This window comes from Mus caroli, chromosome 1, assembly GCF_900094665.2.
Source record: "Mus caroli chromosome 1, CAROLI_EIJ_v1.1, whole genome shotgun sequence".
NCBI lineage: Eukaryota > Metazoa > Chordata > Mammalia > Rodentia > Muridae > Mus > Mus caroli.
Genome location: NC_034570.1, coordinates 154458022 through 154477654, shown reverse-complemented (window position 1 = coordinate 154477654; position 19633 = coordinate 154458022). Strand labels below are relative to the sequence as shown.

General features: G+C 37.3%; 1 protein-coding gene across 1 annotated transcript in view; it reads left to right on the top strand.

The window, feature by feature from the left end:
* C1H1orf112 (chromosome 1 C1orf112 homolog) overlaps window positions 1–19633 on the top strand; it is a 44351-nt gene that overhangs the window by 1046 nt on the left and 23672 nt on the right. Inside the window, exons 2-10 of the mRNA XM_021158161.2 lie at window positions 2905–2944; window positions 3864–3952; window positions 6162–6266; window positions 6853–6993; window positions 7689–7851; window positions 9464–9548; window positions 11094–11232; window positions 16602–16682; window positions 17977–18041. Of these exons, the coding sequence (XP_021013820.1) occupies window positions 2905–2944; window positions 3864–3952; window positions 6162–6266; window positions 6853–6993; window positions 7689–7851; window positions 9464–9548; window positions 11094–11232; window positions 16602–16682; window positions 17977–18041 (908 nt within the window). The remainder of the gene's footprint in view (window positions 1–2904; window positions 2945–3863; window positions 3953–6161; window positions 6267–6852; window positions 6994–7688; window positions 7852–9463; window positions 9549–11093; window positions 11233–16601; window positions 16683–17976; window positions 18042–19633) is intronic.

Genomic DNA, 19633 nt, shown 5'->3' with positions numbered 1-19633 from the left:
AGGGTTTCTCTGTAGCCCTGGCTGTCCTGGCATTCACTTTGTAGACCAGGCTGGCCTTGAACTCAGAAATCCACCTGCCTCTGCCTCCTAAGTGCTGGGATTAAAGGCGTGCGCCACCACGCCCGGCTTTAATGCCCGCTTTTTAAATACTCCGTGTGTGGATAGGGAATTATTTTGCTTTTTAGATGGTAGTCCTGACTGGCCTGGTACTAGCTATACAAAACAGGCTAGTCTTGGGTTTGCAGCAATCCTGAGTTTGCAGTGCTGGTCAACTAGAAGGGTTGTCTTTATGGAATTTCTTCCTGGAAACAGCTGTTTTCCTACTCAAAAGATGTTTATTTATGTAATGTGTGTCTCAGACTGCTAGGCTTAGAGGGAATGAAGATATACGTTATTTACCCTCCCCTCAATATTACAGGTACCATTACTACATTTAGAGTACCATTTCTACCTTACCTTGCTACCTACTGAAAACTCAAATCTCATTTCCAGGTTTTCTTCTGTAAGTAAACCTTGAACACTCTTTTTGTAACCAGCTAATTATGATTTCTGATTCTAAATTACTCAATGAATCTACCTGTCCCCCACTGTGATTCTAATCTTTACAACCTGTACTAGGAATATTTTTTGTTGTTGTTTTCTACATAGTTCTTCTATAATACATTCTTAACAAAGTTTAGAGTAAAAACAAACAAACAAACAAACAACTCCAAACCTCCCTCTTTTATATGTGGCTTAATTTTAAAAACACAGTCTGAACTTGTCTCCAAGGTTCCCTATAGTTTGAACCTGGCCTGTCCTTCATACAGAATGTCCTAGCTACCTTCAGTCCACAAGTCATCAGGCTGACCTACTTCAGGGTCTTTGTTCTCAGCCCAGCTTGTTCTCCAGTCTTTCCAACATCTCATTCTGGTCTTCCTCAGAGTTACTTTCTTAGAGGAACCTTTTTCTCAATCTTTTTTTTTTTTTTTTTTCCAAGGCAGGGTTTCTCTGTGTAGCCCTGGCTGTCCTGGAACTCACTTTGTAGACCAGGCTGGGCTGGAACTCAGAAATCCGCCTGCCTCTGCCTCCAGAGTGCTGGGATTAAAGGTGTGTGCCACCACGCCCAGCTCCTTTTTCTCAATCTTAAGCAGTCCTTGAAACCTTTAACTTTTTTTTTTTAAGGTTTTGATTGCTTTGTTAAAACACTATGATCAAAATCATCTTGGGGAGAAAAAGCTTTATTTCAGCTTGAGTGAGGTTCCATATCACAGTCCATTATCAAAGGAAGTGAGGACAGGAACTCAAGCAAAGCAGAGACCTGTGGAGGAGGACTGCTTACTGGCTTGCTCCTCAGTCTGCTTTCTTAGCACCCAACGCCACCAGCCCAGTGAATACTGCTCAAAGTGAGCTAGGTGCTTTCACATCAGTCATCAAGAAAATCCACTTCAAATCAAGTGAGCAAAGCCCACACGAACTCAAAGAGACTGAAGCAGCAAGCACAGCATACACAAGAACCACACCAAATTCTCTTGTGCATGTATTCCAGTTTTCAGCTTAGTATTTTTATAGGACTGCAGAGTGTGTGAACAAGTGGGTCTGAGTCTTCTGCTTTCTCTTGGGCTCTTTTTCTTCTGTTGGCTCGCCTTGTCCAAATTTCTCACCTTGTCCAAATTTGATTTTTTAAAAATCTTGCTGTAATTTATTTTGTGTTTTGTTATCTCTGAGAAGCTTGATCTGTTCTAATAGAGACAGAAAGGGAGGATTCTGATGGGAGGGGCGCTGGGGAGGAACTAGGAGGAGTAGAGGGAGGGGAAACTGTAATCAGGATATAGTGTTTGAGAAAAGATTATTTTCACTAAGGATTGGGGAACGCACTAGCAGGAACTTGGTTTTACCCTTACCACTGAGAATAGTAACTGGCACATATGTATTCAATAAAAATGCCTAGGTGTTGTTACCAAGGTGACTCAGTGGGTAAAGGCGCTTTGCTGCCAAGCCTGATAACCTGAGTTCAATCCCTGATACCCACAAGGTAGGATTGCTGCAGGTTGTTCTCACAGTGCCCACCTCCCCACACAGAAATGCCTAGGTGTGTCAAATAAGTAGTTTGCAGCATGTTAGTGTTTACTTTCATTATGTGCAACACATGGAAGAAAAGTGAAGTAGATCACAATCTTATCACTTAAAATTAGCTTCATATTTTCCTTCTTATATATTGCCCAGCCTGAATATTTTCAGGCTTATAATGTAATTGTGGAGTAGCAAACTTTCTGAATTTAAACTGGAATTGGTCCTGTTGACAGATTCTACCCTTCTGAACTGAAAAACAATCGGGTTACTTCATTGCATTTGATTGCACTTATAAAATACGCAGAGTGAAAGTTCAGAAGAGAGAATTTTGTGATATTTACGAGTACCCATTTTCTTGACATTGTACAAGGGTTCTTACTACTTTTACAATAAAATATTTCTAATAATTCTCAGTGATACACAAGTGTAATTTGTACTGTGTTTATCATTATCTCTTCTATTGAATATCTAGTTGTAACAACTTCAAGCTCCTCTATGCAGAAGATTTTCACTGGGTAAGGTTGGTAAGATAGGTGTGTAAGTAACATGTTAGTTAATGGATACAAGTAGAAGTGTGAAGGAGAGTTTCTGAAGCTGAGACTTGGGATTACTCAGTGCTTTCTTCCATCAGTCGCATGTGCTTCATGACTGCACTGAGTTGGAAAGTTCCTTAACCCTAAGTAATTTAAAATTTTCTTCCTTAAAATATTTCCACAAAATCTTTGTTCACTTGATAAATGTTAAGTTTTCAGTAAAAGAAAGCCAGGGATTTGGGCATAATTTCAGTCTCTTAGGGATTATCGGCAAATTTTAAGCACTCTTTTTAAATTTATTCCTTAATTTATATTTTACTCTATGTATCAATGTTCTGAAAATTGGATTGAACATATCCGTAAGTAAGATTATGTTGTATATGTTATATGTATCTGGATGCTAGTAGACTTTACAGGTTTATATTACCTTCAGCTTTAATCTTTTCTTTATTGTAACTTCAGGAACTTCCTGTTATATAAAATGAGCCCGTTCCTTCCAATCATAGTGTTTTTAAGTTTTAAATTCCATTTTTGATGATGTATAAGCACAATAAAAATTTTAGTGTTATGCTGTGCTGGGACCAAGATTGGGTATTGTTATACCATGTCAGCCTGTTATAACGTGTGGCCTCTTAACATGTTTAATGTCACTTAGAAACCATTCCCATGTTAGGAGAAACTCAGTGTCTGGATCTAGATCTAGATGATGACAAATGTATCATTTGGGAAGTGGTTATTCTCATCTTCACCTGTTTTTATAAGACTTCCTTATGAGAAATCTTGACTTTTCTGATGTCTCTGTATGCTATGGCATATGTGTGTGTGCACTCACACACACAAGCATGTACACAGACAAAGGAACTTTCAGAGCAAAGTTATGATGGGAACCGTCATTTCATTCCTTATATTTCTGGTGCCCAGTTATGAGTCAGCGTGTATGCCTGTTTATATAATTGTCAAAGTTGGAATTTTTACCATCTTAGAAACTTTTAAATACATTTTAAAAAATGTATTTTAATTGTGGTAGATCCTGTTGAGTAGGTATATCCACACCCATTTAACTTATTTAGCTTGTCTTCAGTTGCTGTTTTTTGTTTTGTTTTGTTTTGTTTTTATTATACTTTATACATTGAAATGCTTAATAGTTTCTCTGTGGAATATGGTATTAAAGTCTTTAAAACTTTAAGTTGCTCTTACTTAGCCTCATATTGGATAACGGCAGTGACTTACTGGCTAACGTGGTATGATAGTTTTACAAAATGTTTTTTTGGTTTATAGGAATTTTAAAAATCATTGTTGAAATGTTTTTGCCTCATATGAACCACCTGACACTGGAAGAAACTTTGTTTTCCCAAGTTTTACCAAAGGTACAGTTATGATGTTAATTTACACACCATAGAAGTTATTAAATCTAGTCTCAACTTTATATAATCCATTTCTAATTTTCTTAACTCTTATTTTTCTAGTATATCAAACATACTTAAGTACAAATAAGTAGTAAAAATAGTTCAGCCTTTGCACTAATTTGAGATAACCTTCATAAAATAGGGGTGTATTACAACTAGGCTTTTTGTATATAAAGCTGTTCTGTGTTATAGCAGCTCATTGTGGAGTTTGGGACCAGATAACTTGAGTAGCTACATAAATCTAGATGCATGATGTTTTTATCTGTGAGTTCACGACTATAAAGTGGTTCTTCTATTTAAAAAGGTGAGCAGTCAAAATATAAGTGAGTGCTGCCTGGTAAGGCGGCACACACCTGGAATCCCAGCAGTTGGGAGACAGAGGCAGACAGAGCTGAGTTCAAGATCAGCCTGATCCACATAGAGAGTTTCAGAACAGCTGGGGCTACGTAGAGAGACCTTGTCTCAAAGAAAAAAAACCAAAAACAAACGAGGTATATAGAAGAATTAATTAAAGATTCAGTATAAATTCATTGCTACTACCAAGAAATTTGGTTGATTAAAGCTGTTGTCTTTTATATTGCAGACTAGTACTTGCTCAAATGAAATTTGAATGAGTTTTTCTATTTATATTATTAAATATATTTGATACCACAGAAATTAAAAGCAAAGCAAGCTCAAGGCTTTGTTTATGAGTCTGTATTGTAGAAATACTTTTTTTTTTTTTTTTTTTTTTGGTTTTTTTTGAGACAGGGTTTCTCTGTGTAGCCCTGGCTGTCCTGGCACTCACTTTGTAGACCAGGCTGGCCNGCACTCACTTTGTAGACCAGGCTGGCCTCGAACTCAGAAATCCACCTGCCTCTGCCTCCCGAGTGCTGGGATTAAAGGCGTGCGCCACCACGCCCGGCCGTAGAAATACTTTTTATGTTTACTTTTAAATTAGGAATAGTGAGTGACTGTGACAGTGGATAGGTTTTACTAATAAATAATCAGATTTGTCTTTTCAATTATTCATTTACATCCTAAATGTTGTCCTGTCCCAGTCTTCTCTCCCAGAGTTCTTCACCCTCTCCCCCCTCCCCATCCTCTCTGAGAGGGTGCTCTTCACCCCCCCAACCCCCACCTCACACACACACACACACACACACACACACACACACACATTCTCCTTCCTGTGGCATCAAGTTTCTACAGGATTACGCTCATCCATTCTCTGCTATATGGGACCTTAGACTAGTGTGTGTATGTTCTTTGGTTGGTGACTCAGTCTCAGGGAGCTTACAGGGATCTGGGTTACCTGAGACTGTTGGTCTTCCTATGGGTTTACCATCTCCTTCAGCTCTTTCAATCTCCCCTAACTCTTCCATAGGGGTCCCTGACCTCAGTTCAATGGTTAGCTATAAGTATCTGCATCTGTCTTGGTCAGCTGTTGGCAGGGCCTCTCCTGTCTGCAAGCACAACATAGCATCAGTAATAGTGTCAGGGTTTGATACCTGGCCATGGGATGGATCCCAAGTTAGGTCAGTCACTGCTCCATTTTTCCTTGCACTTTTTTTAGACAGGAACAATTCTGGTCTAACTGGGAGTCTGCATTTAGAAGAAAGCAAATTGATCCTTATTTATCATCTTCCACAAAGTTCAAGTCCAAGTGGATCAAGGAACTCAACATAAAACCAGATACACTGAATCTAATAGAAGAGAAAGTGGGAAATAGCCTCGAACACATTGGCGTAGGGAAAATTGGCACAGAACACCAATGGCTCAGGCTCTAAGATCAACAATTGATTCATGGAACCTCATGAAACTGAAAAGCTTATGTAAGGCAAAGGACACTTGTCAATAATACAGAATGGCAACCTACAGATTGGAAAAGATCTTCACAACCCTACATCTGATAGAGAGCTAATATCCAAAGTATATAAAGAACTCCAGAAGTTAGATTCCAAAAAACCCAAATAACTCAATTAAAAAATGGAGTACAGAGCTAAACAGAGAATTCACAACTGAGGAATCTTGTATGGCTGAGAAGCACTTAAAGAAATGTTCAACTTCCTTAGTTATCTGGGAAATGCAAATAATCAGATTATTCTGAGGTCTTCATTTTTTCCTTCAATGATAAATCTTTTTCTAGTGATTTTTATTACTCTGTTTATAAGCTGATTTGTTTTCACAGAGTATAAAATTGTTTGATGGCATGATATGTGAATTAACCAGTGAAGCCAGAGAACTCTCCAGCCAAAATTTAGAAATCCAGGTCACCATAAGGAACATTTTACAAGTAAGTGAGTGTATTAGAAAGAGAATGGAGCTGGGTGTGTGACATGCTTAAGGCTGGAGATGCTGGAGATGAAGAGCAGACTGGGATATAGTGAGACCTTGTCTCAAAAAGAGAAAAAAGTGATAGATATGTATGTATGTATGTATGTCTATATCACTTTTTATTTTTTGGTTGCAGGGGTGGTACCTCAGGCATGCATGTTGTACTTGGGGAATTGAAGCTGAAAGATTACTATGAGTTGAGGCCAATCAGGGTTAGAGAGTGAAATCTTGTCTTCAAGAAGCAAAATAACAAACCATACCTTCTTTATGAAATGGCATAATGCTGGAATTAAATTTATGGACTTAAATACATATATAAAATCTGAAATTTTTTATATAATTTTATGTTAGCTATCTTAGAAGACAGATCAAGATGGCACCCTGAACTGGGTCATGATTCTAATTGTTCTGATAGAGTGAAGGTCACTGAAAAGAAAGAGACACAATGTTTTCTTAGTGCTGTGGGTCCAACACTTAGAATGCAGTCTGATTCCTTTGTTGCATATACAAAAGTATATCTTCAATCAATTTTCCCTGATTTACAGGCAATGGTGCAGATCATAGGAGGTTTTACAGGATGTGTCCATCATGTCTGTGCCACACAGAAATCTGTCTTTCTAGGAAGTATTCAAAGTCTTCCCTCATCCATCCTGCATATAATTAAAAGTACATTTGTACACTGTAAGGTGAGTAGTTGTAGAGTGTAAATAGCCTGGACTCAGTAGGAAGATGTATGTATGTATGTATGTATGTATGTATCACTCTTTATTTCTGGGTAGCAGGGGTGGTACCTCAGGCATGCGTGCTGTACTTGGGAGATTGAAGCTGAAAGATTACTATGAGTTGAAGGCTGAATAGTGTTTATGCATAAGATTTTACATTTTAGTTGATGTTACTGGGATAGGCTTTTCTTTGGAGAGAAGACACACCTTGTTTCATGGGTGACTAAAAAGTGGCTCTTTGAATTGTATTTTTCCTTCCTAAAGGAAAAAAAAAAGTAAATATTAGTGTTTAACTATAGGAATCTTGAAATTACTCTGTTAGATAGCAGCGGGGGATTACTTAACTCAGTCCATCTTAGCAGTCCTAGGCAGCTTTAAAGCTTTAAGGCCTAGAGTTTATAGGACATAGGCATCAATATTTGCTATCAGTGTTTGTTGGTTAAATGACAAATGATTGCTCATTAACTAGTCTTGTGTGTGGTGATGGGGTACAAAAATGTTCACTTTTTACATTCTGTATGTATCAAAATAGATTTAATAAGTGTGATTCTGTCAAAACATTAAACTTAGGATCTCAGGCTCTGGTAGCATAGGTTAAAGTGTGAATTTTGAGCTGTTTGTGATCTAATTGTTTCTCTCCATTTATACTTTGTGATCAGAACAGCGAATCTGTGTATTCTGGGCGCTTACACCTCGTGTCAGACCTTCTCCAGATTCTGTTCAAGGAGGCCTATTCTCTCCAGAAGCAGCTGATGGAACTGCTGGACATGGTTTGCCTGGACCCTTCAGTAGATGAGAATAACGCTTTGATAATGGTAGAAGGTGAGCAAAGAATTACTGACTACAATAGGATGCAAACTGGCTATAGCTCATTAATCAATTAAATCATCAAGCTAATGTTTCTGTTGGTACATGCTCTCTTGTTTATGTGTAAAAGTAATCTAAATCTTCCTAGATAAATGTTCAGTTTTTTACATTTGTAAAATTAGTTTTTATACTTTAGTATGGATCTAAATATCCAGGTAAAATATATAGTAATTTCCACACAAAAGATTTAGCAAATAAAGGATGTATGTTACTATATCCTTTAAGCTACTGTATTTTCTGAGAAAAGCTACTTTATTTTCTGAGAAAATCTTTAGATTTTACATCTTAACCCATAGCAAGAAGAAAGAGAAAGAAAAAGGGAGTTTAAATTCCTTTCTGGAATTGTATGTGCATGTGTGGGCTTATGAATGTATACATGTACACCCGGACATCTTTATTTTAATGAATATCCATTTTACATATATTACTCATTTTTTTTTTTCTTAGCTTGGAACTAAGCCCAAGACTTTACTGCTGTTTTGTTCTACAGAGTTGCTAATTTAATTATTCGCCAGGTGTTACGGCACAGGCCTGCATGGCACTGGGGAGCTTAGCAGTAGGCCTTGCAAGTTCTAGGGGAATCTTGAGCCACACAGTAAAGCCCTGTCTCACAAATACAAGACAAGACAGTTACTGATTATAACCTACATCATTGATTTCATCACTCATTAATGCATTATGATCTAGGATCTTAAAAATAATTCAATAATATAGGCAAGCAAAGATTATAGTCCTAACTTTAGTGTAAAGAGAATAGGTCGATATTTGTGCACTTACGAAGTTCCTTTTGCTCTTAAGTAACCTACCTAAAAATCTTTTGGTTTAAAATGTTTCCTTATTCACAATTCCATGTGCTTGCAACTTAGGCTGTTATTATCTCTAATAATTGTCTATGCACCTGGCTCATTTTTGTATTTGCAGCTAAGAGCTTCACTCGCCTCTGGCTGTTTGCAGAAGCCTGCATGGTGAGAACGACATATGCATTTTAACCTAGGCTGAGCCATTATTATGGCTTTAGGGCTCCTAAGAATAGCAAGGGAGGACACGTTCCAGCACACCAAATCTTGGCTCGATTTGCTTTGATTGTTGTTCTTTTCTTGGAGAAGTGTGGCTGCAGGCAGGGCAGGTGGGGCCACGTTTACAAATTAGCTCATGCAACCACAAGTGTAAATGGGTTGCAGTAAATTGATTGCAGTTCTTGTTAGGTTTTCTTAGCAGTGTAATTTTTTTAAAGTTATAATTGAATCTATAGACTATTTGAACTATATAGGACAGAACTTTTATTTCACTGAACATTTTATAATAGGATATAACTTTTATTCAACTGAACTGTTTTGATATAATTGTCATTGGGAAGATGTAAACTACAAAATCAATATTTCATTAGTTTTGAAACCTTAAAAGTATGAGATTTATTTTTAGTAATTATTTGATTCAGTTATTTTCAAACTAGTAAATACATGAATTCAGTCACATTTTGAGACATTCACTTGATCCATTTAAATATAAGAGAATGTCATTTCACATAACATTTGATTATCTTGAGTTGTTTTCTCCTCTTTTGTAGTTATTCATTCGTTTTTGGATATCTGCTCTGTTATCTCCGGTATGGACCAAGCATTTCATGCCAATACTTGGAAGTTTATTATTAAGTAAGTTTGTTAGGTTTTTTTTTTTATATTATATTTTCTATATCCCAATTCTAAAAAGTTAATGGTTTTTAGATTACATTTGAAAAATTTTATGTGGTTGTATAAAACACTCATGGCTCTGCTGCATCGTAATCCAGATGTTATACATGAAGCTCCAAACCAAGCTGAACTCCTCTATACAACTCTTCAAAACAAATCAAACAAACAACAACAACAACAAAAGGCCCCCCTAGAGTTGTAGCTAGTTAGCTGGTATTACTGAAATAATGAACCACGAACCAGAGTGTGCCTGAATCATGTGCCACTGCTACTGTTGTTAGGTAATTATCAGTATCAAATATGAGCTCTGAGCTCATTTTTCTGAGCTCACAAATTAGTAACTATATCTGGAGTTGACAGTAAACTCTTTGTTAGATGCACCTGAGTTGTTCAACCCTAATTTTACTTATCAAATACTTTGAAGTTAAATTGAAGCTTTTTAAGGGTTAATATGGAGAGTGCCTATAGCAGCTACTAGATGCTGAGGGGTGAGAAGAAAGGTTCTTGGCTATAGGAATAAGAAGAAGCCACTTTGTTAATTATGTGTAACGTATGAAAAGTCAGTGTAACCCATTCAAGTTTAATAAGTATTTTCCTTGTTCCCTCAAGATGTTAACTTGGCAAAAAAGTGATACAGTATCACTTAGGAGCCATAATGTGTGCACCTGAGTCCTGGAAATTGCCAGCTAGTTTTTGGACCATTTGGTTAATTTTTATTAACCTTAGTTTGTTCATTTTAAAATAGGATAATGGTAGCACTGTCTTGATGATGTTGCACTAGATACTGAGTTCCTTGTTGTGAATTGCTGAATCCTCACATGAACCTAGTGAGTGCTGAGTGAATTAGCTGCATGGCCCCCTCACCCCACCAAAACAGCATTGTTGTCATATAGCCTCCACTCTCGGTCCTTTCTCGTTCCTCTGTGTTCAGACTGATATATTTAAAATGTACACTGGATCGTATCACTCGACCTCTTCAAAGCTCCCACTGTTAAGCGTAATAGCTGAAGCCTTTCTAGACACTCCTTCCTTCTCCAGCCCCTCTGCTACTATTGGCTTTCTGCTCTCAGTTCTTCAGGCAGAGGAAGTCCCCAGTCCCAGGCCTTCCACAGCTTGTCCCTCTACAAAGGCTCTTATCCTCAGTTCCAAGGTGCACCATTAACATTCATAGTATATAGGACTTTCTCTGCTTAGCATTTATCACAACGAATTATTCTGTTCTGATGGATATTTAAGATATATATTCCATACAGATAGGGCAAAATTTATGTCCATTTGATTTATTTTTTTATTTTCAAGACCTAGCAGATTGCTTGACAAATAGAAGTTCAGTTAATATTTTCAAAAGGCAGAAATTTAGCCTCTAACTTGAAAGGTAAAGTTGACACCTCTTAATTGTGCCATGTTTAATACAGTGCATTGTATTGTTGAAGTGTTCTATGGGCCTGAGTTGTTAGAGGCGATCACTTGTCATTTCTGGTGATTTCTCTCTCTCTTTATCCTTAGGCAGAGCCTCAAACACCACGCGGTTATAAAGAGCCAGTTGAGACACAAAGAGATCATTTCTAGCTTGTGTGAAGACATTCTTTTCTCCTTTCATTCTTGTTTACAGTTAGCTGAGCAGATAACACAGCCTGCTGCACAGGTAAATGTTGTCCAGTGACACTACAAAAGGGAGATATTATTTTGGCAGTTATTGAATATTATGTGAACACATAGAGCACGGTTTAGGGTTTTAATTTTTGTTTAAAAAAATCTATAGAATTATTTACAGCTCATAATTACTTTTTACCCAGAGCACTATGTTACATTAACTCCTTTCATTTCCTATGGCATTACCTGCCTACCATCTTTATGTTCTTAGTTGTTGGTCAGAGCCTTCTCCTCAGAATTCTTTTGTTCTTTTCTGCCCTAGAGCAAAGGTATTGTTTCTGTGTTTTACATTTATTTAAGGTCTTCCTAATATAGACATTATCAACCCTTCTGTCACCAGTGCATTACATTAACAGTATGTGTGTGTGTGTGTATGTATATGAATGTGCATGCATGTGTATTTATTTTTTTAAAATTGATAGATACATTTCTTTTGATTTCAGGAAGTTACAGTGTTGGATTGGTATCATGTTTATAAAGTAAGACTGTATTCTAAAGATGTAGAATAGAGTTCTTGGAAGTTACCATCTTCCTATAAAAGTATTATGTAGAGTGACTTTTGTTTTAGAGTATTTTGAAATTTATTTAAATATCCCTGAGTTACAAGAATAATGGTCCCAGGAACTAATATGTAACTTTTATGGGAAGATGAGTTGAATATTTCATCTCCAAATGGCAGTAACACAGCTCCTCCTTTTATAGACCTATAACAGGCAGAAGACTCCTTTGTGTATGTGTTCTTCCCCATCCCAGTCTTGGGGATAGAAAGGTTTAAATTTAATTGAAGTTCCCAGTCTGGTGGCAACTATTGTTAGAACAGGGATAATCAGAAGGACAAAAGAATGTAAGATTTTGTAAAAGAATGTAGAATTTTGAAAATGAGTTCTGAAACACAGAAGTGAAGGATAGTCGTAGTAGGTTCTCATTTTTCTTACCTTTTTCCTTTCTTTTTTTTGATGCCTCCATTACTCCTTTCGTTTTCTCACTTCCTGGTTCCCTTTCCATTTCCCAGGACAATACTGAAAGGAGAGCTTACTTACTGAGTATTCTATATTAATGGCAGAGAACTTGTCCCCTTTTTACCTTAGCTAGTGAGAAACTAGTATTTCTCAACTTGGGGGCCAAACAACCCTTTCACTCGGGTCACCTAAAACATGGAGGACACAGATGTTGACATGATTTATAACAGTACAAATTACAGTTGTGTAGTAGCAATGCCTTACTTTTATGGTTGGAGTCACCACAGCATGAGGAACTTTATTAAAGGGTCACAGCATTAGGAAGGTTGACAAGCACTGTTGTAGACCTATCTTCAGTCCCAACCCTCTTTTAATTTTCTTAGCTTGATACCACAGATTCACCAACTGGTAGTTCAAAAGTAAAATTAGGTTCCTGGCCAGGAGATAGGAAAAACCCAAAGAATAGTACAGCCTGTAATGGCAAGCTGAAAGGAAGTTTGGTTCCTAGATAGAGTAGCTATTTGTTTATGAATATATATTTATACATACATACATATGTGGCTGATAATGTGACCAGATCCATTCACTAAATGAAAGGGAGTTCTAGGATAGCTTGTATTTCTCTAGTCTTTCACTCTCTATTTCTAACCAGCAGTGCCCTCCGCTGTTCACTGTTGATATTTAGGGAGTTTCTACAACAGAATACCTGAAACTAAGTCATTTGGAGCTGACAGCAATTCATTTCTCACAGCTCTGAGGTCAGGGAAGTTCAAGATCAAGTCATAGCAGATGGATAGTGAGGACTTCCTCTCAGCTCCAAAAATGTCACCTTGCTGCATCCTCATGTGGTAAAAGAGCTAAGACACCCCGATGCACCCTCTATTTATAAGGACACTCATCTCAGTTATGAGATAATCACTTCTTCAAAGACTAACCCTGAATTACCGTCTGCATTTCCACCTTGCCGCTGGGGTGTTAGAATGTTGCCGATGTGCTGTACAGGGGAGGCAAATGCTTTGGCTTTAGGCTATGTTTCTTCCTCGATGCTGTCATGCCCAGCCACCAGTGGGTGGCTCAGGGAAAGTGAAATGCAGTCTAAGATAGGGGTCCCAGGATGAAGGCTGTGGTTCTCAAACTCCTACGCTCCCAAGTGCCTCTGGGAACTTCGAGGAGTTGGGACTGGGAGTCTGCAGTCCTGTGATGAGCCAGGGGTTGGGGTGGGGTGGGATGGATGGGGGTGATCAGGCTTAGCTTGGAGTGAGTGCCAGGAGAATGGGGGGGCTTCTGTGGAGACTAAGTATCCTAGTATCACAGTAAAGCCAGTGAATTTAATTCTAACTATGGAATGTAGATATATTACTCTCTGCTTTCTGGGGCTGCCATTAAACAACAACAAAAGCTGAACAGCTTAAAGACAACAGAAAATTAATCTCTTCACCATTCTAAAGGCATCGAGTTCTTAAGTGGCAACAGGGTTATGTTCTATCCAGGGATGTCTGTTCTGTGCCTTTCTCTTAGCTTCTGATGCTGCTGGCAGCCTGTGGCATTCCTTGGTATAGACTCCAGTCTTTGTATCCATCTTCATATGGCATGCTTCCCTGTGTCTCCCCATCTCAAGACACCAGTCAGGGGTGAAGAGTGCCCTGAAGTGTGGTGTGGCGTAGACTCACTATGACTATGATGACCTTATCTCCAAAAGATTGAACATTGACTCAGGCTTCTCATCTTAAACCTTTATCCACCATTCATTCACTCATTCAGTTTCAGAAATATGTAAAATTTATTTTAAGACACTTAATAAATTCTTATAATAGCCATTATAATTCTTTTCTGGCAGCGGTGCTGAGAAGGCTGCTGGTTACTTCTCAGTATAAGGACCCTAGTATGTGCATGTATGTGCATACCTTCCCCCTCCCCCATACATATAATTCTAATTTAGGTTGATAGAGTGCCTCCTTGGGGTAAGGGATCTAGCCCAGGGTGTCTTCACACTTAATTCTTCTCCCCTTTCCATCTACGTGTGGGCCTCCATACATTGCTTATTAAGCTTCTGTATTTAGAAAATAAGCACATACTCTGGTAGCTGTAGTCTCCACTTAAGGTTTATTTTCCATTATGTTTAGATTTTACTGTATTTAATGAAAGGAAATAAAGTAACTCATTTTAAAACTCAGAAAGAACATGTTTTTCTGGCTTATATTTCAATCTTATTTTAATAATTAAGTAAATCATATAGGGATTTGAATGTGTTTATATTATTTACTTGGGCTTTTTTTTTTTTTAAGATACTAAAATAAAACCTATAGATTTAATACGTACTACTTAGTGATGAAACAAAAGTAAGGCTTCAACCAGTCTGGATGATTTTTTTTCTTGTAATCAAAGATAAGCACTGGGGAACTGGGAATGTTAAACACACGGGTGAGTCCTTCAAACAAAAGGATACATAACCTGTTATTGCCTAGAAGGCTGGGAGTGGACCTGGTTAATAGCCTGGTAACCTTTCTGCTGTCTTTGTAGGCTGGACCCCCCCACCTACCCCCACCCAGACCCTTACCATAAGCTTGCTTTTCTCAAGCTATAGAACCCATTTTTATGGAAAGTATCACAGATACCATACTGACCATACTGGAGTTTCGTTGTAGTCACGTGGATCTTTATTTCTGCTTACTTTGTTCCTTTAAGGGATTTATGTAAGTTTTATTGTACATGGGTTGAATTAAATATCACCAGGAACAATTTCTCCAAATTGTGATGTGATTAAAGATGCCTAAAGTCAACTACTCAGGGTTAGACTTCCAAAGTTTGTATCAACACCCGCTACTTAGTTGTGTTGAACTGAACTGCCCTTTTGCCTCCCATACAGTTGCAGAGACCCCAGCAGGGAGAACAGGCTGGGTATGTTCTGCTTCACCATGGTGGTGCCAGGTTGCTAAGGGAATCTGTGCTGATAATAAAAGTGGACATTAGTATAGATTCATCTTTAATCTCTGTTTGGCTCAGTGGGTAAGAGCACCCAACTGCTCTTCCGAAGGTCCGGAGTTCAAGTCCCAGCAACCACATGGTGGCTCACAACCATCTGTAACAAGATCTGACGCCCTCTTCTGGAGTGTCTGAAGACAGCTATAGTGTATTTACATATAATAAATAAATCTTTAAAAAAAATTACTCTGGGGGAGTAGTGAGGCGTGCATCATGCATGCATAGTGTGCATGTGTAGGTCAGAGGACAGTCATGGAGTTGGGTTCTCCTACTTTTATGTATAGTCTGGGGATTGAACTCATCTTGAGGCTTATGTGGCAAGCACCTTTATCTCTTGATCATCTCTCCAGCTTTTATTCTCTGTTATAAAACAGTTATAATAACTGTTATTAACAGTTCATGTTAATAATATAAAAGAATTCCATTTACACAGTCTTTACTGCAGAAAACTTTCTAACTGTTTGTAATGAAAGTCAGATGTAAATGGATTATCCCATGAATGGATAACTCAGGTTTTGATTAGATTAAATTAGGATTTTGCCTTATTGGGGAAAGAACCAAACATAGTCAGCTAACATTAATCTTAAGATAGGCTATCTTCCTGTGAAATAATTCTCAAAATTAAAGATAGTTTGTTTAACTTAACTTTCTGGTGCTAATTTAGAACTCTGTCCATGCTTGGAATTTTTGTGACACGACAGTGCACATGCCCTGCTTTTCATACTGTATTACAGTGTATGAGTATACCATTAATATTTTTATTTACTGTGTAAGGGATGCTTGGGTCACTTAAGTTAAAAAACATTGCATTACCTACTTGGTGCTGTATTTTGATAGTCTATAGATCTAGAAAGTTGATAGTCAAAAAGAATTTAACAGCTAAAACTCGTAATATAAGTGAGCAGCATCATTTTATGCTTCCACCAGCAGTTAGAGAATGTCCTTATTACCCCACTTCCTCCCCAGCTCACAAATACTATGTGCATGTCGTTTTAAGCTTTGGGTCAAGTAGCCTGCAGTCCTTCTTATCCCATGAGATAGATAGTTAGGGTGTACTTTTTCAGTCTTAATTCATGGGTAGTTGTATCTTCTTTTCTCCCCATTGCCTTTTTTTTCTTTTACCTTTTACATATCAGTCACCTTCATCTTTTGATTAATTTGATCCCCATATAGCAAAGAAGTATAATAAGTTATTTAAATTTCACATTCAAACCAGTAAGATTATAAGTTACAATTCCTATTTAATAATGCAGAATTTAATCGGTAAAATATCTCTTGTTAACTGGCAGGAACAAAACAATACAGAGAATAAACATGTTTTCATGGAAAATTCTATAATCCCTTTGTTTACTAAGTTGTTTTAGAAAATTATGACTCATTAACAGGTTTATAATTTTATATTTATTTCCTTTTGGCACAGGATAATGCTGACTACAGGTTATTTCAAAAAATACTGAAATTGTGTCGTTTCTTTGCTAACTCCCTTTTGCACTACACTAAGGTAAGGCTCTTTTTATAATACATAAATGTAAAACACTAAATTTTAAGTTGTCTTTTTGTGTATGGCAGGGTGAGCTTCCATGTGTGCACATGTGGAGGTCAGTAGTTGACATGGAGTGTGTTTTCTGTTTCTCTCCATCTTGTTTTATGAGGCAAGGGCTCTCACTGAACTTGCTATTTCTGTATCTTGCCAGTGAGCTCCGGAATTTGCTTGTCTCTGTCTCCCAGTGCTGGGGCTACAGCATGCTGTGCCCGTTCCTTTGAATGTACTTTTGAAGTTCATTTTGAAGATCTTATGGTTTAATATTATTTATGTTTCTATTATATTACTTATATTGTTAGTGTCATCATTGGTATTTTAATTTAATTTTCTGAAAGTTATTTCTATAAGCTAAACAATTTCTATACCAATGTCAATTTGAGGAAAATAAGTTAATTTCTATTTAAATACTACTTACAAGTTATTTCTATCACATTTCTGAGTTAAGTTCAACTTCAAATGTTTACACCTTTCGCATGTGTCTCACACACACACATGCATACACACAGACTCACTTTGGGTAGTCTCAGAATAATTATGATACTTGAAGTTATGAGAATAGGATAAAGAAGTTATATAAGATTGTTTGGAGAGATGAGCAAGTAGCAAAAGGAGTGTTTTTATTGACAGGTGTTAGTGATTTTTTAAAAAAACTATTACCCAACTTAATATTTTAAATTTTATTTTATTCTTTGATGTTTTCATACATATGCATAGTGCACTCTGCTCATTTTCACTCCCCATTAGTTTTTCCTATCCTCCTCCCACTCCTTTCCTGAAGAACTTCTCCTAAGTCCCCTCCCACATTCATGTCTGCCTTTTTTCTCTGTCTTTTTTGTTGTTGTTTTTTAAAGATTTGAAATTAATTTTTTCTCTTCCAACATCTCAGTCCTCCTACATCCCTGGCCACTCAACTTTATGATCTTTCTCCCTCAAAAACAAAACAAAACAACAAAACAAAAAACCTGAAAAACAAATACAACTTTCTCCCCAAACAATGCTGAAACTAGACAGAAGAGATGCTGAAACTAGACAGAAGAGATGGGCCTCAGTAGGAGGCAGCTGCTAATGTGGGTGATGGTGGCTCTGACAGTCAAGTCAGGATGCATAGCCTCAGGCTCTATCTCACGGAAGCTTTTTATATTTGAATGTGGCATGTCCAAGTTTTTATTCTGTATGTTATTGGGGTGGGAGGGGGGGTATGAATTAGAAAGTCATGTGTCAACAAAGAATGAGTAGAAGTTTTTTATTTCAGGAATTTCTTCCTTTCCTGTCTGATTCTTGCTGTATTTTGCACCAGCTTTATCTGCAGATATACAGGTAAAAGGGTTTCTTTATGGTTACTAAAGTGACAGTGCTACTTCCTTCCTGTACACGGAAGTGCTTATCTTAATTAAAATATTACAGTGACTATTTAAAATGTTTCTGTAAAGTTTTACCCACTTGTTTAAAATACTGGGAGATGGACACTTTTGAAGGATACAGTTCATGTGCCCTTTACTTGTTTTTTAACTAGTTCCTTAAAGTGACTAATAAATAATTGGTATGGTGATAAATACCAAAGCATTTCTATATAAGTGAAATGCACATTCACATATACAAATAATTGTATGTATATTGTATTTATACATTTTGTGTCAGCATAGTTCTATTTTGATGGATCTAGAAATTAACTTGGAATTATAAAGTTAATTTGGAGAGGCTTTAGCAGCAGATAGAACACAATAGACAGGACGTATAGTAAATTAAAATCAAGTCAGCAGAGTTGCAAAGACAGACTATTAAGGGCATGTAAGATAATGTAAAATAATCTGACACATATTAGTGTAGATTCATAAGAAGAGAGAATGGAGTCTTTAAAAAAAATTGACATAGTGCCTACATGTTTTTATAACTTAAAGGGTTTGTTTTGTTTTGTTTTTAGCTTTTGTATGTTAATACCATGAAGTGGTACTCTGTTTTTTTTTTTTTAAGATTTATTTATTTATTATTTATATGAGTACACTGCCGCTGTCTTCAGACACAGCAGAAGAGGGCATTAGATCTCATTATAGATGGTTGTGAGCCACCATGTGGTTGCTGGGAATTGAACTCAGGACCCCTGGAAGACCAGTCAGTGCTCTTACCCGCTGAGCCACCTCTCCAGCCTGAGGTGGTACTCTTTTATTTGTTGCGTTTATTTCAGTAATGAGAAAAACTCATGTTTAAGATGTGGTATTTTAGACTTTATCCTCTAAGTTTTTACTCGGAATATCTCTGAGGAAGAAACACAGAATCAGACAGACAATGATAGATGGAAAGAAATTGCTGAGACTCAGGAAGAGTTAACAGAAGGGCATGGACTAGTAGAAGATCCTTTCCTCGTGTTAGTTAAATTAGTCTCATGAGCTGGTTTTGGAGCATGCACGTGCAATGATGATGTGTGTGTCTGTGTGTATGGAGTTCAAAGGGCAATTTGCAGAGGAGTTTTCTCTTTCTTTCACCATATGGTGTTGGGGATCAAATGCAGGTCCTTGGGCCCAGATGCAGGTATCTTTATCCACTGAGCCATCTTGCTGGCCATAAAGTTCTATTGTAGTTCAGTACAAAACAAAGTGTAGCATAGTTCTGTGTACAGTGAAGAACTTTTTTCAGCTGTTAGTTTTCTCATCTAGAAATTGAGGTAATAGCGGCATCTGCTTTAGGATGTACAAAGTGCCTGATATGGTACACTCAGTTTCTTACCTCATGGGAACCTAGAAGACTTGTCTGTATGAAGTCACCAAAGAGCTGTATCCACATGACTTCCTCATTTTCATTCAGCTGGTTTTAGAACGCTAGAACTTTCAAGGAGTAAGAATACCAGTCAACTTTTCATATTGGACAAGTGTGTGTGTGTGTGTGTATGTATATATATATATATATATATATAT